This window comes from Elephantulus edwardii, unplaced genomic scaffold (genome assembly GCF_000299155.1).
Source record: "Elephantulus edwardii isolate Elephantulus edwardi_28Jun2011 unplaced genomic scaffold, EleEdw1.0 scaffold00002, whole genome shotgun sequence".
NCBI classification, from domain to species: domain Eukaryota; kingdom Metazoa; phylum Chordata; class Mammalia; order Macroscelidea; family Macroscelididae; genus Elephantulus; species Elephantulus edwardii.
Window position 1 is genome coordinate 3894291 of NW_006399752.1, and position 20536 is coordinate 3914826.

The window sequence follows — 20536 nt, forward strand, 5'->3', positions numbered from 1 at the left end:
GAAGGGTGCAACAATGAATGAATGGAATCCCAAAATCTCTGTATATGTTCATTGAAATGAAAAATAAACAACCTAAAAATAAAATAAAAAAGAGATACATAGAGTCACCACGAGTGGGATGGTAACTGATTTGTTTTGTTTTTGATATTTATTAGCTTACTTTGGACTGTATCCTCTGAACCCAGGTGAGTCTCTTCTAACTCTTGGTGACTCTTATCAGATTTCTAAGATTGTAAACCTTTATAAATGTCTAATTTGTCCTGTAGAGAATAAAACCAAATTGCACCTTGGAGGCAAGGATTTTGAAGCTCTGTCTCAAATACTTTGGACATGTGGCCAGGAGGGACTAATCTTAGGAGAAGGACATCATGTTTGGAAGGATGGAGAGACAGCGCAGGAGAGGAAGACCCTGATGAGATGGATTAACACAGTAACTGGGGCAATGGGGCTAGGTGTGTCAGAGACGGTGCAACTGGCTCAGGATCAGGATAGGACAGGCTTCAGGGCACTTGAACATAGGGTCACTATGAGTCACTTGGCAACTTGACAGCACAAAACAACAACAACAATAAACCTTAATGGAAGCAAACTGGTTTATCTTTCTTCTGAGGAATGGCTGGTGGGTCTGAAAGTCTGATCTTCAGTTAGCAGCTTTTTAAAGATTACTTTCTGGGAGATTTTTGTTTTGAATATAAGTAGGTATCTATCTATCTATCTATCTATCTATCTATCTATCTATCTATCTATCATCTATTTATTTTACTGAATATCAACAGAAAAGTAGGCTTTCCTTTTCAAATTCTGTTTTGCAGGAATTGCAGCATTTAGCAGCCTGGCTTCAGCAGGCCAGATGTCTGTCCTTCTCACTGGCAGGGAGGGCTTCAGTATTGTAGGGTAAGATTCTCTGCAAGGCAAATAAAAGTCCTTGCATGGACTTGTCAAACAGGTTTCTCTTGTCATGTTTTACTAATTTAAAAGTCAGTGTTAATAATCCAGAGGAGAAAGCATGCCATCTTCTAAAATGTTTTGACTCAAAAGCATTTTCCTGCATATAAATAGAAGAGTTTAAAATTCACCTGCCTTTTCATAAGAAGATATTTCACAGCATGAAGATATTTTCTATTATGAAATGTTTAAAAGGATCATCACTTCAGTGGTTACAAAAGTAACATTTCACCCAAGATACCAAAAACACTCGGAATTTTCTTCCATAGACACGCTAAACAGGTTATCAAAACATAAGCACAATCCTTGGGTTTAGAAAACTTCCTGTCTTGTGTAATAATATGAAAGCCTAAAGGGAAGATGAATGAGAAACTGGATGAGAGATTGGGGATGTGTGAATTTTTAAATTAGATCTTTAATCTTTGCTGCCATTTCCAAACTCAACTGTGCCTCGGCAGGCTCCTCAGAGAAAAGAAACAATCATCCTTTCTGACTATCATGGTCTGATCAAGGAGTAAATAAGTCATAAACCCAAACTTCACTTTTTTTATCACAGTGCATTATTTAACTTTGAATGTTAGAGTTCTGCTCCTTTCAAAGTTGGATGAACCCATCATGTTAGTTGTAGTGTGGTGGCTTGTCTGTTGCTCTGGACGCTGACAGTTATCCCAACAAGATCAGCAGCATTACGTATGGTGGACAAACTGCAGTGAAGCTTCCAGAGTAAGATTAGAAGAAAGCCCTGTTGATGACCTTCTGAAGGTTAGTCAACCAACAGCCTATGAATTCCAAAATATTGTTTCAGACTTTAACTTGTTTGCCAGGAGAGACCAATTCTTAGAGAGGCAAAGCCCTCAATGAGAAAGACTAGAGCATAACAGTGGACTTAAACCCACCAAAAAGCATGGAAATAGCCCAGGGCTTGTCAACTATTCCTTAAACTGCACATGAGGATGCCATGGGTCAAGTGAGTAGATGGCAACAAACAGTAACAATATAGGATGAAGTTATTATGTTTTCTCCAAAGATGGAATGTTTTAAATTCTTTTCCCAAATCTTTTGTTCTCTGTAGACATGCTACTTGGTCTGTGGCAGAATTCAGAGAGAAAATTATGTAGGTTAGTAAAGGCATAGCCTTTATTAAAAGAAGCGTACCAGCTTGACTATCCAGCACAAACTTCTACTTCCTAGTTCCTAGTTTTTCTATCTACTGAAGCAACTCAATCTTGCTTTCAGTGACTTGCTGTGGCACAAGTAATTTGAACACAAAACCAGCAGGGACTTAATTCAGCAGAAAATAGGTTGTTACCTTGTAAGATAGCTTTCTCACTCAATGACTTTTCCCAGTATATGATTGAGGGTGCAGCCGGAATATTCTTTGGGAGCAAAAGATGAAGTTTCATCACACATACTTCAGGCTTGTTGTTAGGGGCGCTATTTCTTGGAGAGGGACATGATGTTGGGAAGGGTGGGGGGTCAACAAAGGAGATGAAGACCCTTGACCAGGTGGATTGACACAGTGACTGCCACAACGGGCTCTTGTGTGTCAGGAAGTATGAGGATGGCACAGGGTAGAGCAGGGTTCAGATCTTTTGTTCACAGAGTCCCTGTGAGTTGTACTCTACTCAACAGCACCCGACAACAATAACAGCAATATCCCTCAAAGAAAACAAGAAAATGAAATCAACAAAAATGTATTGTTGCCAACTTGGAAACATAGCTGACCTTCCACTGGGTTTCCCAGGGTGTGAATTGTACAGAAGGTTTCCCATCTTATTCCTACAGAGTCAGTGGTGGATTTGAACCACCAGAAGGGCAAAGTCTTTGGGTTGTTATTGTGTACCATCGAGTCAGAACCAACTTGTGGTTGACCCTCCAGTGGGTTTTCAGAAATGACTTTACTGGTGGCTTCAAACCACCAGAAGGTGAAGCCTTTGTGTTAACAGTACAATTCCCCATGGATTATATCACAAACGCTGCCATTCTTGTCTCTTAGTTGCCAAGAAAATAAAGCAAGGGAAATCTTTCCTGAAATTATGTTATTAACAGGTTTAGATTCCTGATCTTCTAGCCCTCCACCTCAATGCACTTCCACAGCCCCATCCCTATTTAAAAAGGGATTACTTCTTTACAAGGGGAAGTTCAATTCATTCTTAAATGTTAGCAAGTCCAAGGTCATCTATATTTATCTAAATATTCTCCAAGGACATTTTACTCTATCTTAAGAATTTCAGTAACATCTATGTGTTAAGTTGTTCCCAGATGCTCATCTCTGACCTTAAATTTCCTTTGGAGTTGCTCTCTCAATGTATCAGATTGACTATCATCAAGCATCTCAGACGTCACATAAACAAAGAATTCTCCAGGACCTATTTCTGTCTCATTTTTCCACCATTGTCAATAATTCCTACATTCCTAGAACATGCTAGACGGTCCTGCATGGTTGAATCCCCATTATTTCTGAAAGGGGTGCAGTTGTTGTGTGCTGTCATGTCAGAACTGATCCACAGCTGACCTTGTAAATCACACAGGAGGAGATTGCCCATACTTCTCCTATGGAACAACTGGGGAGTTCAAACCATGTCTCTTTGAGATTGCAGCACAGCTTCTTATCACTAGGTCATCAGAGCTCCAGCTTCCTTTATCGATGAAATAGTAACTAATGTAATACTCATTTAAATGCAAATGAAGCCTAGATTTCAACCTAAGCCAAGCAATCAGAACCATAGCTCACAGGATTAACCACAGTGCTGCACTGTCATTGTTGTAAACCATCTCACTACCTGCCTAGTTGCAAGTGTGACTCAAGCAACTAAGAAAATTCATTGCTGGTGACTCAGAATGGACCCATAACTGATCCACTAGTGTTTCTGAGGTTATAAATTCCATGAGAGGAGGTTGCCCATAGTTCTCCTGAGAAGTGATCTGAACCACCAGAAAGGCCTTTGGGCTAGCCAGTGCAATTCTCTAGGAATTACATCTTCAGGACTTCCTCCAAGAAATGAGAGATACCTTGAAATCTACTGTTCTCACTTCCCCCCTTCAAGTCATTGAGAAGTCTTGTTGGAGTAACCTCCAGAGACTACCTGCTCTCTGTTCATGGATTGCTCCACTCTAAAAATGAACATCATTTATTTATATTACAGCAGTAACTGCATAAGTAATTGCCTAGTTTCCACTCACGACTTTTCTTCCACAGCCTGCATTACACAAAACAACCAAAACAGTTTTATAAAAGGTAAATCAGCACATGTTCATATGCCTGGTTAAAACTCAAGTGATACATCTGAAGCTCTTCAAATAAAGTCCATTTCATGAGAGATCCAGAGGTTCTTACCTTACCTCATCTCACTGTACTCCACACAAAAGAGCTTCCTTTAGTCTGTTTAAAACTGCAAAGCTAATTATTTCCTTACAGCCTTTGTAGCTTTTCCCTGGGCTAGAGAAGTTCCCTTACAAATCTTCATAAGAGTGGTTTTTTTTCTTCTCAGTCAAGGCTCAGCTCCAAGTGGCCTGCTAACACAGGATTTCCTTGAACACTCAATCAAAGCAACTCTCTCTTTGGAGTCACTCTTTAACACATCTCCTATGCTAGTTTCTTTAAAGCAATTCCTAGTATTTTATACTTTTATTTCATTACTTGTCTCTGGTTCTCTTCTCTTCACAATCCAGGGGAGTAGGAACTTACTCTTCTTGTCAGTTCCTGTGTCTTGAGAACTTAGACTAGTCCCTGGCCAAAAATGGCTGAGAGTTGTTAAGTTTCTTTGGTTCATTTGAGTGCATCGTGACCCCACGTCCAATAGAAAAAAATGCTATCTGATCCTGCACCTTACTCATATTTCTGCTTGACTTACACCCATTACAACCACTGTGCCAATCTATCTCACTGAGGGTCTTCTATTGTGTTGACCCTCTACTTTTACAAGCATGTTGCCTTCTCCAGACTCTGGCTTCTCCTAATAACATGTCAAAAGTATGTGACAATAAAAAAATATGTGATCTTGGTTGATCCTCTGTCTTACATTACCATGAAGAAACATAGACCATTGCTGTGGAATAGATTTTTTACTCATTATGATGCTACATTTGGTTCCTAAGGCTGTAAATATCTATAACGTCCCATATTTCTTCTGCAGAACGATGTGTAATTACTGGGTTTAACTCTCCATGCTTTTGTTTAGCAGTCTAACATGAGATGCTCTATACTTCTTCTTGTTAGGTGCCATCGAGTTGAGTACAACTCATAGCAACCCTATGAACAACAGATGTGAACCCTGTCTTGTCCTGTGCCATCTTCACAATCTCAAACATCCCTCAGCCCATTGCTGCAGTCACTGTGTCAACTGGTTGAGGGTCTTCTTCTTGTTTGCTCTACCTTTCGAAGCATGATATTGTTTTCCAAGAAATAATCTTTCCTATCAATATATCCAAAGTATGTGAGATGAAGGTTCACCATCCTTGCCTTCAAGAAACACTCTGGCTGCATCTTCTCCAAGACATCCAACACTACAGTTCAAAGACATTAAATTTTTTTTTCTCTTTCATCCTTATTCATTGTTCAGCTCTCAGCAACAAAGTAAGTGATTGAAAAGACCATGGCCTGAATCTAAACTAAGGCACATCTTAGTCCTCAAACTAACATCATTGCTCTCCAATAATATGGAGAGGTCCCTAACTACAGGCTTTTCCCTACAATATATCTCCTGATCCCCTGACTGCTGGTACTAAGTGTATTGATTGTGGATCCAAGTAAGATGAAGTTGTTGGCAGTTTCCATCTCTTATACTAGAACTTATTCTCATAACACCTTGTATTTTCTGCACATCACTTTCATATGTATCACTTAACTGGTTAAGAGTGACAACTTGTTAAACACAAACACAAACACACAGAGAAACAAAACACATTTTTCTTTTCGAGGAGACTTTAAACTCCATAAGCATAAATCTAGAGTAAATCTTAGATAAATCTCTTTTCTTTATCCAACAAGAAACTTAGTTGACTGTCTACTTATGACAAATCTGGTTTTCAAACATGGACAAGAGCATAAACTCTGTACTGTCCCCATGTAATGGACTAAAAGCCTTCCATGAGTTTCACTGCTTTATTTACAAGACCCAGGAAGACTATGAACCTTTTCCTTTACTGCCCATCTCCAACTCCACCCCCATTAGACCTAAGGCAAAACAAAATATTTATCCTGGTCCCAGATAATCTCTGTTCTTTCTCCACCCCTAAACAGAATTTCTTGAATTTTCCTGCCTTGCATTTGTTTATTTTGTCCTTGAATTAATATTTAGGTGACCAAGCAGAAAGTTTCTTCCTGGTTCTTACACTCCAAAAGTTCAAATATAAATGACACAGAGCCTGGAGGATAGATTAAATACAGCCTTAATCTGACCAAGGGAACTAGGTCTCTAACTGAGCTTAGTCTCATGTTGTCAAGACCATTAAGTGTTAGAGTTTATCGAAGTGCAAACATTGACAAGAAGGAGCTATTGTCAGGTCCTTTACTGTATTTCTGAGGCTATAAATCACACAGGAGGAGACTGTCCATCTGTGGAGTTTATCTTTCAAAATGAATTTCCTAACCATTGTTTAACCTTTGCATATAGATGGGCAGAAATATGGGAATAGGGCCTGTTTGCCTTCAAAAGGGTGCTGGCTATCTACCAATCCATAAAAGGATTAGCTCTTCTCACTAATCCACACGGGGATTGGCCAATTTCACCATTATATTGAGCAATCCAGCAGCAGAAGGAGAGACCTTTCCTGTCAGAAAAGAAGCAAGAATGTAACACATCAGCTACACTTATGGCGGCAGCAGCCATAGCCAAACCAGAGACCTGATGTGAGATGGGACTTTGGGACTGTTACACCATTGGAACCAGAGCTAAGAATCTTTGTCAAAGTTTGTTGGACAACTAGGGGTGGGACGGTCATAATTCACAGGACTGAGAATTTTGTAAAAGTTCTGAGGCTCAAGGCTGAGGCGACTGCAAACACATTTTGAAAGTCTTGACTGTATCCTGCTGTTTACCTGGATTATATAAACTTTTTCTAAAAATTATCATTTTTAACAAAGTTTATAGAAAGGTTTGGTTTTCATTAATTAATTGTCGCACATCTTCTCTCTCTTCCCCCAGTCCACTTTGCAAAGCACCTCTTCCAGATTGTTGTCATACACATAATGCCTAATTAATTATAGATTCGTATTGAGCGTTCTTCCCCTCTTCTGTTAAAGTGCAGTGTGTTTATTACCTATCCATTCTTTTTTATTTCCACAATATGGTTCTGTGTGGCCTGTGAGATAGGGGATCAGATTTTGGATCCAGTAAAGCAGTTAAGATTGGTGTTGAGTAGAAAGAGGTATGGGAGTTTGGGGGACACATCTTGACTCCATGGGTATTGGTTTTGTATTATTTATGCTATCAATGGGGATACTTCCCCTTTGAGAAGTTGATTAAGGTCAGACATGGTTGTCCCCATGTGGCCCTTCATCTTTTTATACCATCTTTCACCCTCAGAGTCAGTGGCAGCTTTGAATTGCCTTTGGATTAGCAGTGCAACTCCCTATGGAATTACACCAGCCTCATTCCATTTCATCCCTCCAATGGAATATAGTAGTTCTTTTCAGGGTATTGTTCATTTTATACTGCAATATATATTTTAAACTGATGTGCATCAGTATGCAGGTTCTTCTCCCAAAAATGTTATCATGTGGTTGGGCAAGATTAGTTGTATCCAGAGCTAAACTATGAGCTCCTTGGCCTCATTCTGCCCTACTCTAGGCTGTGTCCCAATTGTTCAGCTGTATCTTTGGGGTGTATATGCAGAGAAACCTACAGTACCCATGGCTCACTTTTTAAGGGGAGAGATACTTGCTATTTTCACTGGAAAACCAGGGAGGTCACACTGGGGAGACTTCAATCTCTTTTTAATTAAGACCCAGTTTGTTGGTACAAAGGACATCTTTACAAAGAAGTTAAAAGTCTTAGATCTTATTTTTTTTCAGGAGCGAGTAAGCAAATTTGGTACCAGAAAAACTGATATAATTGCTGCAGTTCATTTGCATCTCTATTACATTAATGTTGTTGTGTACCATGGAGTCAGAACTGACCCATAGCTGACCCTTCAGAGGCAGTAAATCTCATGAGGGGAGATTGTCTATCTTTCTCTCATAGAGCAATTGCTGGATTTGAACCATGTGTCTTTGTATAGGCAGAACAATTCCTTACCGCTAAGCCACTAGAGTTTCCTATTAGGAGGCCTCTCTATGTCCAGGAAAGGGGAAATAAAGATTCATGTTTAGGTATTATGATTGAGATAAATTTACTTTGCAATGGGCAATTCCAGGAAAGAAAATTTAAATGCAAAGAAATATCTTGATGGTGAAATCTGTAGCTAGCGTTAGGACGAGAGATGGAAAGTTTCTGTGATGTTACAGATAGGCCCACCTCCAACCCCAGTATATCAGAGATTAGGACGACACAGGATAGGGCGAGATTCAAATCTGTTGTTTATGTGGCCACTAAGAACGGATGGCAATTCAGGTGTGGAGAGATTGGAATGATCATATACTGTTGGTGGGACTGTAAAATTCTGAAAAGCAGTTTGATGTTTCTTCAAAAAAATGAACATACAAATACCATTATGACATAGCTATTCCACTACTAGGAAAATACTCTGAGGAAAACTGAACTGAAACAGACCAGAGATTTGTACACTGATATTCATAGCATCACATTCACTATTCTAAGAAAATTAAAAACAGTTCAAATGCCCATCAACAAACTAATGGACTGAGAAATTGTGGTACTTACACACTATGGAATACTATGTAGCACTCAGGAACAAAGATTTAGTAAAATACCACATAACATGGGAGAGAGTAGAGAGCATTATGCTGAGTGAACTAACTCAGTCTTATAAGTACAAATACTGAATAAGACCATTATTGAACTAATAGAAAGATAACTACTTAGATATGGATAAAAGGCCAAAGAGGTAAGGGCAGGGAAGAAAGAGGGTGAGGGTAGGAGGAAAGGCAATCTTGAGGTCATGTGGTAAGCAGAGGGAGGGCCTGAAGGAATTAGGATAGATCTAGTGGGGACTTGAAATGACGGGGTGACGGTGGGCATAGATCAATGGTGATTAATTTCATAAAACACATTGTATGGAAATGATGGTATGAAACACAGTGTGAATGAAGAAATATGTGAAACACACTGTAAATGAATGAAACACAATGTATAAAAATTATGTATACAAACCAATATAAAATTTTTAAAAAGTGAAAAAATGAAACCAACAACATGAAAAAGGAAGAAAATTTGCATTGCTAACTGAGAGGTCCTGCCTGTCTGACAGTTCAAATTCACCAGTGATTCTGAGGGAGACAGATAGGCAATCTACCCCAGTGTGGTTTACAGCCTCAGAAACCCAACAGAGGGTCAGTTCTGACTGGGTTCCAATTCAACAGCAATGAGACCAAGGTGGAGCTCTTTATGTTTGAGTTTTGTGTGTTTTGTTTTTTAATATGTTCCCATTCTTCCCTTTGGTACAAGACCATGTGGCAAGCAAATGATTTTAGATCACTAGAAAAGTCCTGGAGACATGAAATATTTAACTTAATTTTTTTTTAAAGCCAATAAAATATATTGAAGGATAACCAAAGGTATTCTTATCCTTTGCTTGATGCAAGACAAGAAGATAGGGGCAAAGCCAAAGTAAACACTGCTGATGTCCTAAATCCAGCTCTAAATAATTCCTAAAATGTTTGAGGATGAGATGCTCATCTGAAAAGGGAAGTGCTCCAAGATTTTCTTACTCAGTTGCTGTCAAAAGTCCCTACTAAAACTGTTAACAACTTAATGACAGAATCCATGGCATATACAAAGTTTTTACTATTCTGAGGAGAAAATACCCTCCAACTTACAGTTTTATGAGAGAAAAGTAAGAAAAAATACACACTTCATGAATTTTTAAAAATAACTGATAAAAAAAAATTAAATCAAAATCCTGGGAAAATTATCTGAGTACAAATACAACTTTAATGGTTAAAGTTTTTTTCATATAGTTACTTTATAAATCTGCTCCACATGCAACATGTTTAATGATCGCACATATTTATTTTACATCTGAAGAAATCCTTTTTCCCTCACGACAAGTATGAAAATAGCCTTCTAAAGGCTGAGATGGGGGGAGTAGAGAGCGGCAATGCAATGGATCAAGAACGATTTTTAAACGCTGCTAGTACTTACGCAGTGGTCGTTTGCATGTCGTGCCAGCTTTTGCTGAAGTTCTGCTTCAATTCGTTCATTAGATTCATGCCGAGTTTTTGTTTTATCTCAACCAGGTGTCTTTCTTTTGCTGATAAAACTTGTCGTAGAGTTGTAATTTCGTCTTCCAGCTGTGAGGAGGAGAGAATATTGTGGGAGAAACGTCAGACCAGTTGAAGAATATATCAGAAAAGTACAAAGCTCTTGGAGTTATAAAGCAGGCGCTTAACATCCTCTTATTTAAGTAGTCTCCCTTTTGATAAAGCAAGCAGTGAGATACAAACCCAAAAACCCTGCTGCTGTAGCAATCTTCCATTGACGCAGCAGTCTAGCATGTTAGAGAGTACGCCACCAGCTCTCTACTAGAAGGTTTTGGAGACTGGAAATCTTTATGGGAGGAAGTTGCCTCATTGTTCTCCTTCAGTGCAGCTAATGGGTTCAAACCATTGACCTTTTGGTTGGCAACTCGACAGATAATACACTAAACCATGAGAATGTCACAACACAGTGATATAGTGTAATATTTAAAAATAACCTGTTGGAGGGACAGCTATGAGCAGGTTCTGACTGAAAGACAATGAATATTTGACAGAATATTTAACAATAGAAATAGATTTATTGGTTCTAATATTACAGAAGTAATGCTCTTCCAAGAAATTCAGTATGTACTGAGAAATACAAAGAAGAAAATGAAAATCACCTGTTCTCTACTAGGATATAGCCAACACTTTTGGGGTTATTGGCCTTAAATTTTTATAAAGTTATACATAGGTATGATTTTTAAATAAAAAATTGGTTTTGTTCAAAATACTTTATGAACAGTCCCTTTTCAATTACCATTTATCCTAGGAACTTGTTTCAATAAAAATAGACATCAATTTAATGACTATCCAGTCTATCCTTATACATATGTAGAATAATTTATCAGGTAATTGTCAATTGATAATACTTTTAGATTCTTCTATGAAGAATAATGCAATGAATATTCAGATTTATGCATTTGGAAATGACCTGATTACCTATGACAGAGCATATAACTGGATGGACATACATATGATATAAAGTACATCATCAAAATCTTTTACAGAAAAATGTATCAAGTTATAGGCCTACAATCATGTTTGAAAATTTGCTAGACCCTAGTAGCCTAGTGGTAAGAGGCTGCACTGGAATCACAAAGGCATGCAGTTCAATTCCACCAGCTACTCTGTGGAAGAAGGATGGGCAGTCTACTCCCGTATGATTAACTACTTCAAAAAACTTGTTGGAGGGTCAGCTGTGCATCGATTCTGACTTGATGGTATACAACAACAACAAATATCAATTGGTGTTTCAATTCTCATTCTTTGCTAATTTGATAGACAAATCCTATAAATAACTCTTCATTTGATATTTTTTCCAGTACTCATAAGAGTAATAATTTTTCATAGTGTAACTTTACAGTGAATTTCTTTTGTGGTTGTTATTGTGTTATATGCACAGTTGTTGTTGCTGAGCACTATCCAATAGGAACTGACCCATAGCTGACCAGTCAACAGGTTTTCAGAGACAGAAAACTGGAAATTGCTCATCCTTCTCCGGTAGAGCAGCTGGTGGATTCAAACAGAGGGCCTTTGGGATGGCAGTGCAGCTTCTTACCACTAGGCCATTATACACAGTAGAACACGGGATTTTTGTTTTTAAAAGAGTTTTACATGTATAATTCAGAGACACTGATTACTTTCTTCAAGTTGTATAATCATTGACACCCTCCTTTTCTGTAATGTTCACCATTAACCTAAACGCACTCCTCTCTACATTTCCCATGAAACTTTAAAATTTCTTTTGTCAGTTTGATTCTAAGTACTTCGGAGGGTGGTGGGACAGCACAGGAGAGGAAGACCCTCAATGAGGTGGATTGATTCAGTGACTGGAGTTATGGGGGTGGGTGTGTCAGAGGCAATGCAATTGGCACAGGATAGAGCAGGGTTTAGGGCTGTTGTACATGGGATCGTTATGAGTCGTAGGCAACTCAATGGCACATAACAACAACCACCACCACCACTGATTTGGAGTCGACCCACAGCTGACCCTCTCTACTAGGAAATACGTAACAGTTTTAGGGTTATTGACCTTACATTTTTATAAAGTTATATATAGATACGATTTTTAAGTAAAAATTGGTTTTGTTCGAAATACTTTATGAACAGTACCTTTTCAATTACCATTTATCCTAGGAATAAAAAAAACTCAGCAGGTTTTCAGAGGTAGTTAGTTGTACACCATCTTTCTCTTGTGGGTAGTTTCTGGATTAGAATCATGTGCCTTTGTCGGAAGCACAATTCCTTACCTCTAAGCCACGAGCCTTTCCTGATTCTCTTTGTTGTTGTTGTGTGCCATAAAACTGGAACTGACCCATAGCTGACCCACCAGCAGGTTTTTTCAGAGGCAGTAATTATACTGGAGGAGATTGTCCATCTCTCTCCCAAGGAGCAGCAAGATGTTAAGATGATTGGCACATGACTGTAGTAATGGGATTAAGTTTATCAGAGTTGGTGAGGACGGTGTATGATAGGGCAACGTTCCAATCTATTGTCCACACAGTTGTGATGAGTTGTAGTTAATGTGATGGCCCATAACAACCACAACAGCAACAACAAAGCTATTTTCAAAGAGAATTTTGACTATATGTCATTTTCTCCCCCTGAGATTCTGTGTTTGGAATTTAACTGTCCTATGTATTTTATTTCTTTGCATAGGATAAGTGTAACTTTTAAAAATACACATGCATAAATGTAGTGTACATATTTACACATTCTGGGTGTACAAAAAATCAAATAAAATTTACAAGTCTTCAGTATATCTTGTTTCTTAACATGGAAGACAAGAGTTCTTTTTACTATCTGATAGAAGAAACTATATTAGGATGAAAGTTTATACACAAGTTCATAAATAGAATACTGCCTTATTCAGAGAAAATTACTATCAACTATTGTTGATTCCTAGTTACAAAATGTTAGTACTCAAAACATCCTAAAACGTCTAACATGACCTCTCATTCACAGATGAGGTTGGCTGATGGAAGAAATGAGCAAGAATCCAGTTTTTTTTCATTACAGTAGTTCCTCTTAACTATATATTTCAAGGCACACAATGGATGCCTGAAACTATGGAAAATACCCAACCCTACAGATATTATTTGGGTTTGTATACATAGGTGTCTATGATAAAGTTTAATTTCTAAATTAAGCACAGTAAAATAGTAACAACAGTAAGTATTACTAAAATGAAAACAATCATTGAGTAAAATAAGAGTCACTAGAATACAAGCATTGTGATACCTTAACAGTTGATTTGAGAATGAAGATGGTTACTATGTGATTAGTGATCACATGGCACATAGAGCACAGGGACACCACACAAAGCAATGATCCATGTTTGGGGAGGGAGGAGGTGTTACGGCATGAGATTTCATCACATTACTCAGAATGGTATACAATTTAGGTCTTGTTGTTGTTGATTGCCTTCGAGCCAAGCTCGACTTATAGCAACCCTATGAAAAAAAGGCCTGAAGCCCCTCTACAACTATTAAATTTATCAAAGTTCATAGAGTTTCCAGAGGCGTGCTGTTTGGGAAGTAGATGCCACTCCTGCTTCCAAACCTGTCATAGTATGTTATTGTTGTTATGTGCCACTGAGTCACCTGTGATGCATAGTGACCCTATATACAGCAGCTCTGAACCCTTGCCTGTCCTGAGCCAGTCTCACTAATTCTGATACACCAACCCCCATTGTCCCGGTCACTGTATCAATCCATCTCATTCAGGGTCTTCTTCTCCTGTATTGTCTGTTCACCCTTCTGAGCATGATGTCCTTTTCCAAGGACCAATCTCTCCTGGTCGTGTGCCCCAAGTAAGTGAGGCAGAGCTTCAAAATCCTAGTCTCCAAGGAGAGACTTGGTTTCGCCCTCTCCAATACAGACCTATTTGTTTTCTTGGCAGTTCATGGTATGTTCAAGACTCTTCTCCAACACCACAACTTGAAGGCATTTATTCTTCTGTCATTCTTAGTCATTGTCCAACTTTATGAAGCATAACAAGTAATTGAGAAGACCATGGCCTGGATTAGGTGCACCTTTGTATCTAGACTGACATCGTTGCTCTTCAGCATTCTGGAGAAGCCCATATAGCAGATTTTCCCAGTACAATTTGTCTTTTGATTTACCGACTGCGGGTGTTAATAATGTTGATTGTGGATCTGAGCAAGCTGTGATTGCTAATAACCTCAATCTCTTCTCCATCTATTATGGTGCTGCCAGTTGGCCCAGTGGTGAGAATCTTTGTCTTCTTGATGTTGAGCTTATTCAATCCATATTGAAGACTACAGTCCTTAACCTCCTGTAGCAAGCACTTCAGGTCTCCTCAGTTTCAGTGAGCAAGAATGTGTCATCTGCATAATGCAGGTTGTTAATGAGTCTCCCTCTAATCTTGATGTCACACTTCTCCTCACAAAAAACAATCTGTTGTTTATTTCTATAATTTTCTATTTAATATTTTTTTATTGCAGTTCATCAGAGGTAACTGAAGTCATGGAAAGTAGCATCATGGCAAACTGGAGACTGCTGATATACAATATTATAGCAAAAGAAACAGTTTTAAAAAAGAAAATATGCAGTGCCTCATAAGAAAATTAGGTTAATTTTATTATGATTAAAGTATGAGAGACAGAGCTATCCTTGTATCCAAGGAGCACTCTGTCTGCACTTTTTTCCAAGATGTATCTATTCAATCTTTTGGCAGTCCACCTGGTAGGCACATGCAAATATGTCAAATGTATGGGTAAATGGAGTTATATCATCACCCAAAGTCCAAGGGCATCCACATAGGAATGTTAACCAAAAAACTGTGCAAAGTTAAACCAAGAGGAGAGGATAACAGGAGTGGAGAGGAGTGGGTACTTGGAGAAGGAGAGATCAGAGTGACTAGAGGACAATACGAGGGCGTGAGAAAGTCAGAGAGAAGTGAATTAAAGAGGAGACTGGCATACTCTCTTAAATGATGCAGTTACAACTGAGATGTCTGCATCCTCAAAGGCCTCGCTGATCGGCTGTGATCTTGACCTAATGGGTTGGTCAGTGCTCTGTCAGCTATACCTGTGAGTGGCTAATAGAAAAAGAAGAGTCTTCTTTCAAACAAAAAGAGGATTCGTTTAGACCACAAGCCCAAGAAAAACTAGTTTGTGGAGAGCTGAGACAGAAATCCTGAGCCACCTAAAAGGGGTCTTAGTTTTCAAAGGTCAATTGTGGGACTGCTTAGTCAGGTCTCCTGCTGTAATCAAAACCTATCACCTGCAGAAATCTGAATACATCTGGCTTGAGATAAATAGTTCATTATGTGTGAGTGTGGGGGTATGTGTGTATGTATACACAAGAGTCTATGATGAAAGGCATGGAAAGAGATTTATGAAAAAAAATGGATATAAAGCAGAGTTTATCTCAAGTGGGGGAAAAAGAAACAAAAAATGAAGAGGATAAAGCACCAAAGGTACACTTGTTTTGTTTTCTGCTTGACTTGGGCCATGCTATCCTCACGGGTCTCTAAGAGTCACACGATGTGGCTTCTGGCAAGCTGCAATAGTTCCTCATACTTGAGGTATCCAGAAACAAGAAGCAGGAAGCATGAAAGTTAAGGCATTCTGAAAAAGGCAAACACAAATTCCAACAACTTGAACACAGTAAGTAGGAGGCAAGTGATACTGTGAAAAGTTAGACTCAAAAGTCCTAGAAATGTGGTGAACTGGCAACTTGCTGATGCTGTTCATGAAACAGGAATTTTTGAAAACATTTCTAGATTTTTACGTTCATTGCAGCACTCAAGTAAGACTATTTATTTGTTTTCTTTGACTATAAGGCCCAAAGTGATTAATTTTATAAACACAATGCATTAGAAAGATTGTATGAAACACAATGTAAATGAAGAATAGTGTGAAACACAATGTATATGAACGTTGTAAGCAAATGTATAAAAAAAGGAATACATGTTCACTGTTGAATAGTTAGTACAGAATACATGAAAACAAACACACATGTATGTATGTATGTATATGTATGATCCCAGAACTCACAAAATGAAGGCATTTTTAATAGTTTTCTGTCACAAAAGGTTGTTCATGAGCTTAAACTAACAGAGGTGAAGGTGTTAACCTTTAGCTTTGAATCAGTCTGTAGAACATAACATTTGGACATCAAAATGGACAAAAACGAGTCATGAACTAGAATTGAAGGCAGTAAGAAAATGTGGAGCTACCCCATCACATATGAGTGCAGACTTAGATCTGTGCACGCTGGCCTGTGTGGCCGGTCTGAAGTCAGCTGTGTGGTTCTAATTCACTGACCACAGACAGACACAGCTAAAGAGTCAGCCTACTTGATGGGAGCCACTTACTGAAATAATTTCTGGTTGTACCGGAGGAACAAGTTGTTCTTCTATTTTATAATGAAGAGGTTTTACAGCCAGAGCCAAAGGTTTTTGCTCAAGTTTGCTGGAGGACTAAGGGTAGGGAGATACCATCATTGGCAGGACTAAATCTGCTGTCATTGACCGCTCCAAAGTAATGAAGAGCAATGATGTCAGGCTAGATATAAAGGTGCGCCTAATCCTGGACATGGTCTTCTCAATGACTTGTTATGCTTCAGAGAATTAGACAATGACTAAGGATGACAGAAGAAGAATTGATGCCTTTGAGAAGAGCCTTGAACGTATCATTGATTGCCAAGAAAATAAATAGGTCTGTCTTGGAGGGGGTGAAACCAAGTCCCTCCTTGGAGGCTGGGATTTTGAAACTCTGCCTCACTTACTTTGGCATGTGGCCAGGAGAGATTGGTCCTTGGAAAAGGACATCATGCTTAGAAGGCAGTGCAGGAGAGGAAGACCCTGAATGAGATGGATTGATATAGTAACTGGGGTGATGGAGGTTGGTGTGTCGGAATAAGTGAGACTGCTTCAGGACAGGGAACGGTTCAGAGCTGCTGTATATAGGGTCGCAATACATTGCAGGCAACTCAATGGCACATAACAACAATAACAATAACATACTATGATAGGTTTGGAAGCAGGAGTGACATCCACTTCCTAAATAACATCCCTCTGGAAACGCTATGAACTTTGATGAATGTTAATTGTGGTAGAGGGGCTTCAGGCCTTTTGTTCATGGGGTCACTATGAGTAGTGCTTGACTCAAAGGTAAGCAACAATAACAACAAGAAAAGTTTGTGAAATGGGCCTAAAGATACAGGCTGAAAGCTGAAGGGCCTGCAAGTACACTTCAGAGGTTATCCTGAGTGAGATACTATATCCTGTGTAACCTGTTAACCTCTGTAATAAGGCCCATAATTGTAAGTATGGGTCTATATAATCTGCAAAGGCTTCGCATTAGCACAATCAAATGTGCAGGAATTCCCATTCTTCTCAAAATCAGCCACAGTTTGTTGTGATCCACACAGTCAAATTCCTTTGAATAGTCAATGAAACATACATAGACACTCCTTGGCTACTCTCTGCTTTCAGCCAAGATCCAACTAACATTAACTACAATATTCCTAGTACCATGGCCTCTTCTAAACTCAGCCTGCACTTCAGGTAATTCTCTGTTGATGTGCTGTTCCAGTCGTTTTTGGATAATCTACTTGTACCAGGAGGCAGTGGTCAAAGCAGAGCAAGGAAACATTGCATGGTTCAATCTATATGCATAACAGTTATCCAGGAGGCGGGGCTCTATGAGGAGAAATGTGGCACCAGGATTGGAGGTAGACTTATCAACAATCTGCATGATGCAGATGACACAATCCTGCTTGCTGAAACTGAGGAGGACCTAAAGCACTGGCTGCAGAAGGTCAAGGATCAAGGACTGCAGGCTTCAATATGGAGTGAAGGTCAACATCAAGAAAAAGATCCTCACCACTGGACCAGCTGGCAGCATCATGATTCATGGAGAAGAGATTGAAATTGTTAATAGCTTTAGTTTACTTGGCTCCACAATCAACACTTGGTACCAGCAGCCAGGAAATTAAAAGACAAATTGCATTGGGAAATTCTGCTGTCAGAGACCTCTCCAAAGTACTGAAGAGCAATGATGTCAGTCTGGAGACTAGGTTGTGCCTGATCCAGAACATAGTCTTTACAATTACTTGCTATGCATCAGAAAGCTGGACAACTAAAGACGATAGAAGGAAAACTGATGCTTTTAAGCTGTGGTGCTGGAGAATGGTGTTGAATATGCCATGGACTACTAGGAGAACAAACAAACAGGTTCGTCCTACAGAGGGTGAGACCAGGCTGCTCCTTGGAGGCAAGGATTCTGAATCTTTGTCTGACATACTTTGAACATGTAGCAAGGTTGGACCAGTCCTTAGAGCGGGGCAACGTGCTTGGGAGGGTGGCGGGACAGTGCAGGAGAGGAAGACCCTCAATGACATGGATTGATTCAGTTACTGGGGTAATGGGTGTAGGTGTGTCAGAGACAATAAGATTGGCACAGGATAGAGCTGGGTTAAGGGCTGTTGTACATAGGGTTGCTATGAGTCACAAGCGACTTGGTGGCACACAACAACAAGAAGTCTGTGTAGCTATTGCAATGGATTTTGGACTTAGAAGGGTAGTAGGATTGGTGTTGTAATTAGTAGATAGAGGTGTAGCAGTGTAGGGGCCATGCCTGACCTCATGGGACTTGATTTTGTGTTGTAGATGTTGTTGATGGGGGCAGCTCCTCCTTGTGGTGTTGGTAGAGGTCATATATGGCTGTCTCCCCACTGCCCTTGCTCTTTCATTCAAGAGCCAGGGACACAGAATTAAGAGAATGCTGAATTCTTCTCTTCTAGCTTTGCTGCTCAGTTATATTTAGGGGGGTTTCCTTCTCTGGTCTGTGTCTCCTAATCTTAGTAAATAGATTAAGGGTTCCTAAGTCTTGCAAGCAAAGGATCGTATTCACAAGCCAGGTGGCCCCAACCCTTCTCTGTCCTTGTTCCCACAGCAACTATACAAGGCTTAATCAAGTCTAAATTAATCACTGCTTTCCTCTGGACCCCACAACTTTACTCTTCTTGCTCAAAGTATACAAATTGATAGTCAGTAGCTTCAATGACTGGCTTTCATGAAATGATAAATTATTTGTGAATAATGTTGCTGTCTTCAAATAAGCACTGTTAATAAAAGGAACGGGGCACCTGTGTCATGGTCTTGAGTAAATTCCATTAGGTTGATAAGTGATTTATTAACCTTGTAAGAGGTAAGTACTAAAAAGAATCAGTAGATACAAAAAACCATGTAAGACTGTTGCTCACACAGCACAATCACTTATTTTATCCCTGTCATCAACAGGAAAAGGATAATGTTCAGTTTATTACAACTCATGGTGACCACACGTGTGCAGAATAGAACTACTCCTGAGGGTTCGTAGGGCTTTGACCTTTCTGAAGAAGATGGCCAGGCCGGTTTCCTAAGGCATTCTGGAGGGTTTGAAATGCCAATCTTTCAGCTAGTAGTTCAGCACATAACCATTTGTGCAATCCAAGGAAAATAAACAATAGTACTACAACACCAGTAAAATGAATAATCTTGCAGCATATTCATTTAGAAGAATTATAGATGAAAAATTGTAAAACCCGATTTACAACAAACTCATAAGAGCTTTCAAGGTCGAGAGATAGAAATAGCAAGAGTAAGAACGCTAACCATACCTGAACTAATTCTGCCTTTAACTCTTCTTTTTCCTCCTCCGACAGCATGCTAGAAAAGTCAGCACTGGCTACTGCATCTTCATCTCTTCCTTGCAATGGTTCAGACTCCAGCAAACCTGGAGGTAAGATTGACAAAACACAACGCAATCTTAACATTAATTTAGCTAACTTCATTTTAGCTAACTTCTGTTTCCACAAACTAAAGACTAGAACGGCGATTGATCCTTTTACTGGAAACAACTAAATATTTTAGAAAAGAGTCTTTCTGAAGAAGTGATGAGCTGCTTAGAAAACAAAGAACACTAAGAGGCCAAAAAACGAAGTGAAAGTGGGAGTTCAGAGCCATACATCAAGCAAGCTTTTGACAAACTCTACATTTGTCAAACGGGTGGATTCCAGCTTCAGTGTTCACTGTATTGTGGGATGTAGAGGACAGATACCACCCAAGGAGGAGAGTATAATATGAAATCTCCTACAGCAATTTTGGTCCCCACAGGAACACACCCTCAGAGTACAGACTGAGAAATAAATACCTTCACTCCCCATGGTGATCTGCAAGACAAGCTGAAAATCAATTGTTCTGAAAGCCAGCCTTGAA

The 20536-nt window shown here is 39.2% G+C and overlaps 1 protein-coding gene across 2 annotated transcripts in view; it reads right to left on the reverse strand.

Moving 5' to 3' along the window:
- Positions 1-20049, reverse strand: part of TPD52L1 (tumor protein D52-like 1) — a 58970-nt gene extending 38921 nt beyond the window's left edge. Inside the window, exons 1-2 of one of the 2 annotated variants that reach the window (XM_006878980.1) lie at positions 19939-20048; positions 10209-10357 (exon numbers count right to left, since the gene is read on the reverse strand). In XM_006878980.1, coding sequence (XP_006879042.1) covers positions 10209-10357; positions 19939-19986 — 197 coding nt within the window. In that variant the 5' untranslated portion in view covers positions 19987-20048. Of the gene's footprint in view, positions 1-10208; positions 10358-19938 lie in introns of both variants that reach the window. The other variant, XM_006878981.1, reaches the window with a different exon arrangement.
- Between the last annotated feature and the right edge of the window lie 487 nt (positions 20050-20536).